This window comes from Rhinichthys klamathensis, unplaced genomic scaffold (genome assembly GCF_029890125.1).
Source record: "Rhinichthys klamathensis goyatoka isolate OS25496 unplaced genomic scaffold, OSU_Roscu_1.1 h1tg000748l_1, whole genome shotgun sequence".
Classification (NCBI taxonomy): domain Eukaryota; kingdom Metazoa; phylum Chordata; class Actinopteri; order Cypriniformes; family Leuciscidae; genus Rhinichthys; species Rhinichthys klamathensis.
In genome coordinates this window covers 343,384-359,039 of record NW_026607157.1, presented here as the reverse complement: position 1 = coordinate 359,039, position 15,656 = coordinate 343,384, and the positions used below count along the sequence as shown (strand labels likewise).

General features: G+C 39.1%; 1 protein-coding gene across 2 annotated transcripts; it reads left to right on the top strand.

Moving 5' to 3' along the window:
* Positions 1–369: 369 nt before the first annotated feature.
* rbbp8l (retinoblastoma binding protein 8-like) lies at positions 370–15,656 on the top strand. 2 transcript variants are annotated; one of them, XM_056242741.1, is made up of 15 exons: positions 370–573; positions 3,396–3,495; positions 10,628–10,670; positions 10,762–10,857; positions 10,932–11,044; positions 11,855–11,930; positions 12,162–12,346; positions 12,908–12,960; positions 13,064–13,134; positions 13,225–13,909; positions 14,766–14,895; positions 14,968–15,002; positions 15,121–15,217; positions 15,300–15,401; positions 15,545–15,656. In XM_056242741.1, the coding sequence occupies exons 2-14, from the start codon at positions 3,429–3,431 to the stop codon at positions 15,383–15,385; spliced, it is 1,737 nt and encodes a 578-aa protein (XP_056098716.1). In that variant the 5' UTR covers positions 370–573; positions 3,396–3,428; the 3' UTR covers positions 15,386–15,401; positions 15,545–15,656. The 2 variants fall into 2 exon arrangements, with proteins under 2 accessions (XP_056098716.1, XP_056098715.1); XM_056242740.1 differs by having other exon boundaries at positions 371–573; positions 15,300–15,387; positions 15,500–15,656.

The following is a 15,656-nucleotide window of genomic DNA, read 5'->3' as shown; positions in this document are numbered from 1 at the left end:
AAGGTTTTGCAAAGCAACATATGACTTCTTGATAAAGATCATTCAGTTTGATAATTATTATCATAAAATGTGAGGATTTAAAAAGACACCAGGGAATGTACGTAGTAAATAAACATACAATTGCCCCATGCCCCTGCAATGAAGCTGAATAAAGGCCTCTGGTTCCTTGAGATTGAAAGAGCAAATCAAAGCAGAATAAAGCGGCTTTGTGTGTCTAAAGGTTCTCTATATCCTTCTGAGGATTTTTTTTTTTTTTTCTTTGTGGTCGGGCAGGTTTAGTGGGATTTCAGCAGGACCGGTTTATCCAGGGGAGAACTGGTGTTTGTGTGCTGCCGAGAGGAACTGCTCAAACCTGTTCTCCTCGTCAGTGGGGAGGAGGAGCGGGAGGAGAGGAGCACAGGGCGTATTAAACAACTCTTCTTTACCTTTCCTCTGTATGTCTTTCTCATTCCCAATAGTTTTCCATCCGATGTAACTCTCCGAGGGGCTCCGGAGGACACTGGCGTGACGAGGAGACCGACAGCATCGCGTGATTGGCAGGTGACGTGATTCACGTCCACAAGGTGGCACGGGGTGAGTGAAACTCATTTCACCTGAACACACTGTATCGATCAGGTGTCATGTGTTTTTGGTAGATATGTACTGAGCAATTGCATAATGTGATCAGTCATCAATAACGCAACACATAAATTCACACCCATACATTTCCAGATTAAACACAATCACCCATTCAAGCTATTTCAGTTGGGTGGAGTGACTTAATATTTCTTCTTTATTTGATCAGTGATATGAATTCATCTGGTCATGGTATTGCATTTAATTCCATCTGCGTCTATCTATTTTTCTTATTAACATTAGTGTTTCATGTGTTTTTCTGTTTTTATATTAACTGGAATATTGAGCATATTAATAACCACAGGTATTTTATGATAAACGATAATCTTTTTTTAAACCAAACTATTAAAAAGTAATAATTGAATGCTAATAAGAATGTGTCGGTTAACTTTGTATCATATCCTCAGTACATGTTTACATTTTCAAGTTAAACATTTGCTTGCAACTTCCTCTCTTACACTTGCTTGCTTTTCTCTCTCTCTCTCTCTCTCTCTCTCTCTCTCTCTCTCTCTCTCTCTCTCTCTCTCTCTCTCTCTCTCTCTCTCTCTCTCTCTCTCTCTCTCTCTCTCTCTCTCTCTCTCTCTCTCTCTCTCTCTCTCTCTCTCTCTCTCTCTCTCTCTCTCTCTCTCTGTCTCTCCTATATTGTCATGCCCATGGTAATATACCAAGTGGTATTAAACTGATGTGGTATTAAACAGCATGTACAACACAAACATCCATCAAATGACAAAAAAACACAAAAAACAAGCTAAATCATAGGCAGGGATTGCGTAATGCCAAACCTGATCCACCAATCCATTTCAGAAGCATACTTTCTCATGTACATTGATAAAATTATCATTATGCCCCAGGCCTGCTCAGAATCCACCTTCACATCTTGCTGACTAACTGACTGATTTTGTATGTTTTAGATCAATTACATGTAATATGTAATATTCCACTTTTTAGTGACAGCATGTATGACATCTGACCCCAAAATGTCAAGGGCACTGAGAGCTCAGATCTAATCTTTATCACCTGTTTGTGTTTGCAAAATCTGTAATCATATTTGCAAAGTCAGCGCAAAGCAGTGGGTTTAAAACATTAGTGTGTGTGTGTGTGTGTGTGTGTGTGTGTAGGTGTGTGTGAAATGTGAAGTTTGCAGATCTGAGAGACAGGTTCCCTCTTGCTCCCGCTGCTGTAACGTTCACAACTGTTAGCTAACATATCCTGACATGTAGAGAGAGTGAAGGAGCAGCCGAAAATCACTCAGATCAAAATGCAAAAACGATTGTATGGGGGAAGGGTGGAGGAGGGGGGGGGGGGGGGGGGGGGAGATTAACCACACCCTCAAGAGCCCTCAGCAGCAGGCTGTGTATCTCTGCAGGCAGAAGTCTTGCAGACGGGGTGAAAACATGTAATTAGCTATTGTAATGTATTTAGATGTTTATATGAAGCTTTGCAGCACATTTCCCACTTTGCATTCGAAATTAAACACCCTGCACTCAGAAAATGTGCTCGTTTGCCATCAGCTTTAAGACAAGTTAAGTTCACTGTAAAAAATGATATGATCAATAAGTTATGACAACGTATGCGTTTACATTGCTTTAACTCATCAAAATTACTTATACAAGAAGTATGTTTAAATGTAATTTAAGTTGAAATGACTTCCAAGTTGATTGTACTTAAAATTGACAGTGCAGGAAAACATTTGTATCTGGCATAATTTACAGTGCCTACTGTAGCCTAAACTGAGTGTCTGTTTTAACTGTCACAGAATTTATATATAGTGCCATTCAAAAGTTTGGGGTTGGTAGAGTTTTTTAATGTTTCTGAAAGTCTCATCGAGGCTGCATTTATTTGATTAAAAATACAGTAAAAACATTAATATTTTGAAATATTATTACAATGTAAAATAACTGATTTCAATTTGAACATATTTTAAAATGTAATTTATTCCTGTGATGCAAAGGTGAATTTTCATCATCATTACTCCAGTCTTCAGTGTCACATGATCCTTCAGTGAATCATTCTAATATGCAGATTTGAAACCATACTTTTTTTTCTGGATTCTTTGATAAATAAAAAAAGGTTTAGTAAAACGGCATTTATTTTAAATTGAAATCTTTTGCAGCATTATAAATGTCACTTTGATGGGTCATGTACTGACCCCAATCTTTTGAACAATAGTGTATATATCAATTATGTATTCACATTTCAGCGCATTGCAATCATTCTATGTGACTAAGCTTTTACGTCAATCATGACAATCGTCAGGAATCGTTTAGTTTTAGTGCCCTGGTAAAGGTGTTTGAAGCAGTCATTTATGAGACGAACAAGTGGATGTTTGTAGATAGCACAGGTCAAGAAAAATAAGGTGAATGTCATATGTAGATGTTAGTGTTAGTGTAGTATTTGTCGAATTGAACCCTTCAGTGCATTACATGGGTCATAAATAAACTTCCAGATCCTGTTTGTTTTTTAAGTGTTAGCACACACACATGTTGTGAAAAAGCCATATCTCCTTATTTCTTACTCTCTCACTCTCTCATTTACACACACTCATAAATGCATACACAAATAAAGTTAGGCCTACAGTGCTCACCTTGCAAAACCGGTTTAGCAAGACCAGCCTTTAATAGCCTTGGTATAGTATGAGTGTAGAAATTCCAAAGTTCACCCAGGGCAACGGCAGAACGTGAACTGGCACAAATTGTTCTCTAATCAAGATTTGATTGAACAAATCTGCATCTTGTTTACAGTTTTCAACAAAAAAAAATCCTGCCTATCCCTATCCGTAGGAAGACGAGTGGCAGGTGTGTAGGAAGACCAGCATGGCTGTGGAGAGCTTCTCTGAGCTCCTCCAGAAACTGCGGGAGGTCCATGACCATGAGTTAGAGGGTAAGACCACCCTTCTTTTTTTGTCTTGAACAATCTTGACTGAGATTCCACCAACGCATGCATGACTATCTCTGTATTACTGACACAAAATATGGTCAAAAACTCGGTTTAATGTAGATGCACATTTCACAAACTTCCTTAACAGCCACAATCAACAGTAAAAACATCTTTACATCACTACAAAAAAGATATGGTGTGGTGTCATTTACAGTTCTCTGCGAAATCCAGTTTTTGCAAAAGGAATTTTTTACGCAATTGGGAGTTTCATGTGAGGGCGAAAAAGTGCCCTACGCAGATTTTGGTTGTGTTCAAATTATAGACCAATAGAAAGCTTCTTAGTTCGACAGTAACTTCTGTGAGAGTGTTGCTTCCAGAGATGTTCACAAGTCTTTCATCTGGAGTCCGAGTTAAGTCTGAAGTCTTTAAGCTGGAGTCTGAGTCAAGTCTGAAGTCTTTATCACTGGAGTATGAGTCAAGTCTGGAGTCTTTAAGCTGGAGTCCGAGTCAAGTCTGAAGTCTTTATCACTGGAGTATGAGTCAAGTCTGGAGTATTTAAGCTGGAGTCCGAGTAAAGTCTGAAGTCTTTATCACTGGAGTCTGAGTCAAGTCTGGAGTATTTAAACTGGAGTCCGATTTAAGTCTGAAGTCTTTATCACTGGAGTCTGAGTCAAGTCTGGAGTATTTAAGCTGGAGTCCGAGTCAAGTCTGAAGTCTTTATCACTGGAGTCTGAGTCAAGTCTGAAGTCTTTATCACTAGAGTCTGAGTTAAGTCTGGAGTATTTAAGCTGGAGTCCGATTCAAGTCTGAAGTCTTTTATCACTGGAGTCTGAGTCAAGTCTAGAGTATTTAAGCTGGAGTCCGAGTAAAGTCTGAAGTCTTTATCACTGGAGTCTGAGTCAAGTCTGGAGTATTTAAACTGGAGTCCGATTCAAGTCTGAAGTCTTTATCACTGGAGTCTGAGTCAAGTCTGAAGTCTTTATCACTAGAGTCTGAGTTAAGTCTGGAGTATTTAATCTGGAGTCCGAGTAAAGTCTGAAGTCTTTATCACTGGAGTCTGAGTCAATTCTGGAGTATTTAAGCTGGAGTCCGAGTCAAGTTTGAGATCTTTATCACTGGAGTCTGAGTCAAGTCTGGAGTCTTTAAGCTGGAGTCAGAGTCAAGTCTGGAGTCTTTATCACTGGAGTCTGAGTCAAGTCTGGAGTCTTTAATCTGGAGTCCGAGTCAAGTTTGAAGTCTTTACCACTGGAGTCTGAGTCAAGTCTGGAGTCTTTAAGCTGGAGTCCGGGTAAAGTCTGAAGTCTTTATCACTGGAGTCCGAGTCAAGTCTGAAGTCTTTATCACTGGAGTCTGACTCATGTCTGGAGTCTTTAAGCTGGAGTCCGAGTCAAGTCTGAAGTCTTTATCACTGGAGTCTGAGTTAAGTCTGGAGTCTTTAAGCTGGAGTCTGAGTCAAGTCTGAAGTCTTTATCACTGGAGTCTGAGTCAAGTCTGGAGTCTTTTGTCACGAGTCTGAGTCGAGTCTCGAGTCATTTCATGCCTTACAAAAAAAAAATCATACTCAAAAATCCTATTATTTGTAGGCTATTATATAGGCAAAATGTGATCTTTCTATTATCTGTTTTGTTTGTAATAAAGGTCCTAAGATTTAAGGGATAATGTAAATCCAGCTTGTTACTTAATCCATTACAATGCATAAAACAATCGTCCTGGCAACAAGACAAGTAGTTATTTTCAATCCAATCGCTAGTGGACGCAAGATGGCCCCAGTCATGGTTTGTACAGTAGTTTTTTAGACAGCGGTGTTGTTATTAATGACAGTCATTATCTGAAAATATCAAACCTCGGAATGTTTTAAGTCAATAGAAAACTGTACGCATGCTGATTGCGATATTAAGATATGCGCTTTAAGTAATAAATGGATTAAAATCCTTCTATCTCCTCTCTCTCTTAGACATTAAAAGAGAGAGAAAAGCTGCATATACTTCGAAAAGATCGATAAAAGTAAAACATAGTGCTATAGGTTTAAAGGCTAGATTTTATATGTTAATGTTTTAATAGGCTTGCAATCCAAATGAGCCATGCAGCTGCACCACAGTAGGCTATAATGTGACTAACCTTTGTGGATGCGATGTCTCATAAAATGTAATGTCAGTGTCTTTAATTGTTTTCCCACATTCTTTGCATCTAGCCGATTTGACATGTTAATAAACCCAAATGAACATATGGCACGGTTTCTCCCGTCATGTTTCATGGGACTTTCATTGTGATATATCGGAGTTACGCGCAATACACTGACATACATAATCAAATTCTATGACAAGGGTCCGAAGTCCAACTACCGCGACACGTAGGGGAATATGACGCAGATATTATAAAACCATTCAAATAAAACACATTCTTTTTTTTATTATATCAGTAGTTAAGGATTAAAGACTTGAGTCGTTTTTAAAATATTCACGAGTCCTTTGGTCGAGTCCGAGTCAAGTCTGAAGTCATTTCAGTTCGAGTCCGAGTTAAGTCTGAAGTCTATTAAAATTCGACTCGAGTCCGAGTCTCTATAACTCGAGTACCCATCTCTGGTTGCTTCCATGCATCCAGTGTTGGGGCGCATTACATTTAAATGAAACAACCAATCAGAGCCAGGAGGAATGTCTTAGCAGTGTCAATCACGCTCGTGTACGCGCTGATCACACCCCTCTCTTGCACAGCGCGAGCCGTCGTTCAAACTCAAGATTGCCGGCGTGCTGCAGCTGTGCTTATGACGGAGAAACAACCTAAACTGCCAATTCTCGAGTGACACCTGCTCATAAAACAAAGAGGTAAAAGGAAAAAAACTGATGACGATAAACAAGCGAAAAAGAAAGAATTACACAGAGCCCATTGACTCGGTGTCAAAACGCTAGCCGCATAACATGTAGATAAAATGTCACGCACTCTGCTAAGCAACAATTGAAACCTGCTAATTCACTGGCTTGTCATGTTGCTGAAATAATGTACTAGCACACCTTATCTTGCATTATATATCACTAGAATAATTACTTACATACTGTAACGTTAGTTACCGTTATATTAACGTTATCTTACTAGCTATTTATAACTTATAGAAAGAGTGCAACGTTATAAAGTTACATGTAGGCTATTGCAAAATACATAATGATTTGAGGACCAAGTTTGTAGTCAAAGTATGGGCAGGCCATAGTCAATGTAAAGCATATTATTGACGTTTAGTCCCTATTAGTGAATGTGCCATATAACTTTTTATCCGCTGTTATCGGTGGCCCTGTTTACTAGTCAGCGCGTTCACGACAGGCTCCGCTGTGGAGGACGAGCTGTGGAGGTAATGGAGTTATGTAATTTAGGTAATGTGGAGTTAAATATTAAAGTCACTATTTAACTTATTTTTTATTGTGTATATTCTGTAATTGATATTTCTTATTCTATTGCTATTATTATAGTATTATTAATAAACTATGCTATTATCAATATTTTTATGATTGTATTATTGTACTTATGATATTATATAATTATACTAATCATTACTATTGTATTTGCTGTATATTATTTATTTATTTTATTGACTAAACTATTTACTATTACTTCTCACTTTATGTTATATTTACTATTTGCATTGCACTGTAGTTGTACCATAACGTATTATTATAAAGGATCCATCAGTTATCTTTGTTATTGCTAAAATCTGGTCAATCACAGAAATAAGAAAACTTCCACAATAAGAAAACTTATATCTCAGTATGGGTGTCTTCACCATTCTTATCCAAGAATAAAAAGCCAGATACATGACAAGCCTGAGCTTCGACCATTCTTTATTAAAAAAAATATTTTACAAGCATAACTATCGAGATTTTAAATAACTAGAGATGGAACTTTTTGTACACCACATACAAACCACTGAAATCGGTTGATAAATGTAAAAACAGTTTGTTTTTATCCAGAAAAAACGCAGCTCCCCCGTTTACTTACATTTGATTACAGTGCAGTCTTGCCCTCAGCAAAATGGCGGACCCGTTGACGTATCGCAGCAACGTTCCAAAGCGGCCAATAGGGCGTCTATGTATTTATTATGTCTATGGGGTAAACGATCTCGCACTAGGATAGGTAAGGGATAATCCACGGCTAGCCATGCATTAAAGGATTTTAATGCACGACGTAGAGGCGAAGAACCACCCGACGCGAAGCGGAGGCTCTAGGTCGTGCATTAAAATCCTTTAATGCATGGCTAGCCGTGGATTATCCCGCTTATACCTCGGTTATTTGCCAAGTTAATAAGAAGTTAAAGCTGTAACTGATGTTTACAATGCAATTTTTTAACAGACGTGTAAAAATGACGGTTATTTTCTTAAGTTACGGCTCGTTAGTTCTAGCACTCCTATGTATTTAAAATGAGCAGTATAGACCAATTTCCAGCCGACGTCACAGTTACGTCACGGCGCTAGCTGGTGGCAGAACAGAGGGAAAACTGGAGGCGGCAAATACAAACCAGCACAGATTCGGCTACAAAATAAGGATCTTAAATTATTCTTCTTATTATTAAATGTCATCTTGTTGTGTTGTTGGGTGCAAGAATCAATGAAAAATTAATATGCTTTATCTGCAATTTTTTATTTCTAGAAAATATTCACCTCATTAAAATTGCACCGTAATGTCACTCTTTACATTGTCGTCTTTGCGCTGGCTAGGCAGAACTGCGGATCGTACACACAAGTCTTGCACATCACCATTCAGCACATAGTTATAGGCATCTAAAGATTTATATGCTCTCCGTTTCTCTATCAGGTAACTGAGGTGTAGAAGTCAGGCCACTCAACCGGAGGTAGCGTTAACGTTAATCCTGTCAGATCCTCAATGAGTGTACGGGTCGGCCAATCTGGTTCCGTCCGTTAAAATTAACTTTTGCAAATAACAATCGCGGTCCTGGACAGTGAGTGACCTTGCACATTAAGATAAAATCGGATTTTCTCCAGTCATTGTTAAAAACAAGCTAACAAAACTTGCAGACTTTACGTTAGTGAAGCGGCCAGAGGGATCGTTCTGCCACCACTTAAGCTCCGCCCACATAAAAACGTCACCATGTTTACCAACTGAAAATTGGTCTATAGGGCGTCTATGTATTTATTATGTCTATGGTGGAGAGCAGCTGCGCGCGACTGCATAATCTGACACGTGCGCCTTGCGTCGCGAGAGTTTTTTTGACATACGTCAGCATGACATCAGAGACACATTTCTAACCGGAATTAGATCACCGGTGATCGGTTCTGCGCAGATTTTGCTCATCTCAAACAAGCCTAACGATTTGCTGCCATAAAAAACAGATCCAGTGTTCCTCAAAATTAATAAAAAAATGTGACTGCAAACTGTTACGCGAACCTGCAATAATTAAATATGTTCAATTACATAAATATAGCTACTTTATGTATTTAAATGATGTTTTATTAACAAAGTTCGGGAGGAGCACGTTCAGATAATTAACACGGGTGGAGAGCACTCAGCAATCAACGATATATTCAGGCCCCGTTTACACGAGAACGATTCCGGGTGAAAACGTGAAAATATTTTTTCGGATGTGCCTTTCGTTTACACGGCAACGGCGTTTTGGGGGCTTAAAAACGCTAAAAAGTGAAACCACCCTCCAGAGTGGAAATCTTAAAAACGCTCCACCATCGCGTTCCCGTCTAAACGGTAAAAACGCAAATCTGCTCACGGTGGCTCTCGTCGCGTACGCGTTTACGTCACATGCATGCACCAGTACAGGAAAATAACAACCAACATGTCAGATTATTTCCATTCGTCGGACCTTCAATTTGACCTAGCAGCTCTGAAAAACATGAGTCTTTTCAACAGTTGTACAAAATATTCTAAGATATGGTGTTGTTGTGTGGCAGTGCTTCACATTGCCACCTAGCTGCCTGGAGTGCATACTACATCTAATTTCACACACTTTTGCGTCACCATATGCACGCAGATTTCCCAACCATAACGCTCGTCTAAACGCAGAATAAAAAGTGATAACGCAACGCCACTTTTGCGTTTTTTCTTCAGATCGTTTCCGTGTAAACATAGCCTCAGCAGTCTCACTTCAATCCATTGACAGTTTTGCAGCATCCCTCCACCACCCCTTCTCCACTCTTCTAGTCCTAACCATTTACATACGGGGGAAGTACTCTGGGTTCGTTCCGAACTCAGAGCTTGGAGCCCTTCCCTCGGACAGCACGCCAAATACGCATTCAACTTTACTCCCTCAAATTGTAGGCTATGTGTGAACTCGTGAATCTCACTTTAGTAACCAATGTCTTTGCTGCTGACCTTCGATGATCCACTTCAACCATAGGCCTACTTATAAGCAGAATTAACTACATCACATTTGTTTAATTCTTTTGTTTTTTGTTTTGTTGCTGAAGTAAGAGTTTTGAACTTTCTTCTCCTGCCTCATATTCTTCTTTAATCCAGAATAGCAGCACAGCTTATTTTGGTTTGTTTGAGCTGCGCCATCTACTGTACAGCCGTGAATTTGCATTTCCTTCAGCCTGAGGCTTGTTCATTTCACTTTTGGTCTGATAGGGTCTTTACATTTGCTAAAAATAGATTTTCTGTTGTTGTTGTTGTTGTTGTTGTTGTTGAAAAACAAACAAGCAAGCCCAGCCCAGATGAGAAAAAGGCACGCAAAAGTAACGTAAAATTACTTTCCATAAAAAGTAACTAACGCAATTAGTTTTATAGAGAGCAATACAACAGCAAACGAAAACACAACAATATTTGCAAAAAAACAGAGAAGCAATAAACATAATTGATTCATTCTGCAATGCATGCTATGAGCTCGCAAACTCTTTAATAAATCTGCAACATTGCTTAGTATGAAATTGGCACTTGTTTTTAACTTTTTTGAACACAAAAGGAGATAGTTTAATGAATAATGGTGGGGTGAATTCACATTGTGACTCACATTAATGCCTAAAAAGTGTTAAAAAAAAAGAAAGAAAAGCAAATACAAAGGACCTGAACATGATATTTAAGTACTTGTAAAATCTTTACTGCCTCCACTGCTTCGCTTTGTGCCATCCAGAGCTTCACACTCCAGTTGTCCAGATTCACTATTTATGTTTCTCTCTCTCTACAGTGTGGCAGGAGAAAGTAATGGAGCTGTCAACTAAAAAGAATATGTGAGTGTGAATACCATATTTTTCAAGCTAAAATCGATTGACATCAATTTGACGTCCATGTCATTAATGTTTTATGTGCGTACTGTTGTAGCGATACAAAGCGCATGGAAGAACTTTACAACAGGAACCAGCAGATGAGAGAACAGCAGCGGATTCTCACTGAGAACATCAAACAGCTGGAGAACAGGTTTGTGAGGGTTCATTCGTAAATGTAATCTCACATACCGCTGCCCACACTGGACGTGTCTTGTCGATCCTCAGGTTGCGGGCCGGGTTGTGTGACAGGTGTACAGTCACTCAGGACGTGGCTAAAAAAAGACAACAGGAGTATGAAAACTCTCAGCTCCAGAGTCTACAGCACATCTCTTTACTGGGTGAGCTATAAATAGAGCCTTTATGTGAAGAAGAAATAGTGTCATTGACCCAGTGTTGTTATTGTTAACTAAAACTATTCAAACGTTTCGTGAAATAAAAATCAGACATAAATATTATATGAAAAAGGAGTTGAAGTTTGTCAAAGGACTTAAAATGTACTACTGCAATACTAAAATAACACTGCATTGACCATGTTAATTCCTTTTGCACAAAAGGTCAGACTTTTGGGCCCAACTGTATATACAGTCAAACCAAAATGTATTCACACACCTTCAACATTTCTCACATTATCAATTTATTCGCTACAGTTGAGAAAATGGTAATAAAATATGACAAGAACTCAAGAGTTATCAAATCAGTTGATATTTCACTGGTTTTGGCCATCCTTCCGGTTAGTCTGTCTCACAAATGAATTAGGTTGAATAGCTGTCAGCTGTTAAATTTAAGTACACAATTAGATAATACCAATTTAGGTCAACCAATTACCCGCTATGCTTAATTTTGTTCAGTCTGTGGTGTAAAAAGGTCGCATCGGCAATTAAAGAAAAAACACTTAAGCAAAACATGGTCAGCTCAAAGTGTCTGAATCATTTTTGGCCCCAAATTTGTATACATTTTACTGGTAAGAATTTCTGGGTATAATATGTCACAGTTTACTTTATTTTGCTATCCTCACTTACATAAATTAACTATAGTGTCCTGCACCCACTAGTAAAAAAAAATATCAAAACTGATATCTGGTGTCTGAATAATTTTTTGAAGTGAAATATATGAATATTAAAGCTATTCCTGTTTGTTCACTGCTGCAGTGAGTGAGATGAATGCTCTAAAGAAAGAAAATGACAGACTGAGAGAGGAGCTGAAGGGCATGAGGGAGCTATCGAAGTAAGTTCTTGGCATGCTTTCTTGAAATTTGTGTGCAAGCATTTCCTGTTGTTTATCATGGAAAAGGTCAGGTCCTGTCACACAGTGGCACAATCTGATTTACTGTAACTGTAGTTATGTGACATTGGCCAACATATTGCGGTCTGCACCAAATGGTCACTTTGGCTTGCGATCATGCATTGCATATAATAGTCATGCATGAAAATACAAACTTCCTCCTTTACCTTTCAGTCGGCAGAATGGTCATTCAGAGGACACAATCACCCCAGAGATCAAGATGTCACCTGACACAGCAGCGGCTGCTGTGGCTCACCTGACCTCAGGGCTGAAGTCCAGCAAACCTCCACCAGGGGACGCCACTGTACCTGTAGCGACTGTCAAACGAGAGATGGTCAACAGCCCGACCGACAGTCAGGGTAAGTCACAGTAAACAATGATTTCTGAAATATATGAAAACCCAATGCTATATACTATACAGTACCGGTCAAAAGTTTGGAAACATTACTATTCTTAGTAAATCTTTTTGGGACCGAAAATGATTCAGACACTTTGAGCTGACCATGTTTTGCTTAAGTGTTTTTTCTTTAATTGCAGATGCGACCTTTTTATATCCACAGACTGAACAAAATTAAGCATTGCTCTGTAATTGGTTGACCTAAATTGGTATTATCTAATTGTGTACTTAAATTTAACATCTGACAGCTATTCAACCTAATTCATTTGTGAGACAGTGTAACAGAAGGATGGCCAAAACCAGTAAAATATCAATTGATTTGATAACTCTGCGTTCTTGTCATATATTATTACCATTTTCGAAAACTATAGCGAATAAACTGTGATAATGTGTGAAATGTTGAAGAATACATTTTGGTTTGACTGTATATACAGTGTAGGAAGTTTCCTGGTACTGGCAAACATTCCTTGCATGTTCCCAACTGTACTAATGAAAACATCTGTAATATCCTTTTTCTATTCAGAAAAATCATCTGAACTCAGATTCATGCAACGCTGGGGCAAGGCGTTTTCATTTGTAAGCAATAATTTGTTCTTTAAATACTGTTTTTGCTGTTTCGAGTTGCTTGTTTCATCGAAACTCTTGTCTCATTGTTTGCTGAAATGTGTGTTTCTCTCAGGAATCTAATAAGACCATGTTGCCCACCTCAGGCCCCGTGAGATGGGGGAACGAACACGGCACTGACAGGAGGTGAGACAGGCAGACGAAACGGACGCGTTGACACTGAAAACAGACAAAATAGTGTGACCCATGTTAATGCTTCTCCTCATGTGTCCACAGACCTTCCAGCGTGGACTTGGTGGAGCACCGACATTCCCCTTTGTCTCCTCCTGTCGCATCTCCTCTTAGACTACCGAAGAACAATTCCATTTTTTCTTCTGCTGCCTCTGAGGAACGTAGTTGCCGGCAACAAATCCACGCTCCCGTCCCCTACCGGCCGCTTCCGATCAAGACTGGTGGCCTGTCTATCCCATGGCCACTCTCTGAATCCACTGACTGGGTAACAGTAGAAGCAGCCGGCTCTGGTGTTAGTAGTGGGATAGCGGTTAATTCAAGCCAGAGCCCATTTTTAAGCTCAAGCATACTACGTTTCCCTAAACTGGTCCTACCAAGCAGCGCCCTCCAGTCTCGCATGCACGGCTCAACGCCTGGCGGCCCGCGGCCCTTGTCCCGCAGAAACCTCTCGGAGCATGTAGAGAGTAGCGAAAAGAAAGCGACAGAAGTCGTTATAGCGCCGCCCCAGTCAGAGAGGATTTTTGGCGAGAATTTAAGAGAGGAGGAAGAGGAAGCGCCGCTGGACCTGTCCGAGTCAGGACGCTCAAAAAGCCAAGAGAAAGAGAAGACGCACTCACAGAGCGATGCATCTTCGTCTCTGTCTTCCTCACCACCTGCTACACTTTCATCGTCGTCTCAATGTCCATCGAGCCCTCAAAGTGACCAGCTGACAGCAGATAATAATACACAGGTAGACTTCAAATGATGCATAAAAACCTCCTCAATAAAGCCATTCCATTGGCTGAGCCTGATTAAAAATGATTGAGTATCATGGTAACATGATTTTTAAATAATGAAAAAGTTCATTATACTTGAACAAACATAATTATAAATAGCACATCACATTATATTACCAAAGCTAAAGATTGTGAAGTTCAACATTTCTTTTTTCTTTTTACAGTTTCTGTCTTTGCCTGCTTAGCTCAGCTAAACCACATGAAACGTTTCTCTTTCTTTGGGTCTTCAGTTTTCTTTCTGGAAGCAAGCTAACACCGTAGCCTAACAGCTTAGCACAGTGCTAACTGGTTAAGAAAAGCTGCTTCAATTAGCTAGAACAAGATGGCAGTAACTCACTGTATCTAGCATTGAGGAAGGGGCATATATAGGATCTTGCACAACTAGTGGTCCCTGCTCGCTAACATGAAAAGGTTACTTCTGCTTTGGCTTGGTTTAGAACTATTCAGAACAAATAAACTAAATTTCTAAAATGTCAGTTACTCAATATTAACAAGCTGTGCTTGTTCATGGAGCCCCGCACATGAAATATAGGAAAAAAAAACATTTATATTGTCACCACAAATTAAAAATTAGAAGCCACATTTTATTAATCTGTTCCCCCATTTTAGTTCAAACATGTCCACCGATTTGTAGCCATGATGTTTTAATTTAACATGGCCACAATTTGCCTAAAATGAACAAATTCATTATTTTTGGGAACAAATAATTTTGTTTAATCTTTTTTTTCTTCTTTAAATGTCATGTGCAGGTCTCCATATATGTTTGTATTAATGAGTATAAAAATAAATCAGACTGTGATGTTTACACAGCAGGAGGAAGCACAGGAAAGATGTAAAGAACAGGAAGAGGTAAAGGAAGGTGAAACATCTCAAGCCGCTGAAACCTCTTTCAGCTCAGAGATCAAGAAAATCCCATCACTAACCCTTTCCCTCCAACCAGGTAAAGCTTCACTCTCATTGGCCAGTTTAAGTTTCATTCGACTGTGTTTAATGGATCTGTTTTTCTCTCCAGTTGTGGTTATGGAGCCGCTTAAAGCTGGAGGACAGGTAAACTCAGCATTGAATTAATGTTATGTCATTATATGGCATGCAGCTTTACTTGAGGTTTTCTGATATTATGAGATCAGTTGTGACTTTTTTTTGTGGTCACTGATCTTTTTTGAAGATCACTGATCTTGGGAGCAGACCAATGGAGCAAGAGGAGAAGGAGAACAACAACAACCTGGAAACAAGCAGAAAAAGACCTGGGCAGGACACTGATGGTGAGAGGTCATCTTTTATTCATTCAATGAATACATTAAGCTTCTTCTGAAATTTCACTTTCGACTCATTGTTCCGTCTTAGCTCTTTTCCTGCGCTCGCTAAAGGAGAAGAAAATACGGCTGAGCAGAGGACCTCAAGGAAACCATGCAGCCCCAGATCAAGGATGAAGGTCTCTTTTTATTTGTTTCCATGTTTTATGCAAATTGTCTGCCCTTAGTATTTTCATGAACAGTGTTTTCTTTTTCAGTTTGCTTCATATAATAATTTTTTTTTTTTTACAGGCAATGGATTCTACTACAATTCATTTACTGTGGTTATTAAGCCAGCCATTTTATTTCACCCTTCATCACCAGCCTCCAAGTCCAAATCACTGGCGTTCACTTTAGTTTCCCAGAAAAAAAACAACTCTAGACTTTAACTGCACATCTATCAACATAA

Excerpts from the sequence above, each read along its gene's own strand:
- rbbp8l (XM_056242741.1), top strand. The coding sequence starts at position 3,429 with ATGGCTGTGGAGAGCTTCTCTGAGCTCCTCCAGAAACTGCGGGAGGTC. Across the intron at positions 12,961-13,063 it reads GGGGCAAGGCGTTTTCATTT|GAATCTAATAAGACCATGTT; the intron begins GTAAGCAATAAT and ends TGTTTCTCTCAG. Across the intron at positions 15,218-15,299 it reads ACCTGGGCAGGACACTGATG|CTCTTTTCCTGCGCTCGCTA; the intron begins GTGAGAGGTCAT and ends GTTCCGTCTTAG.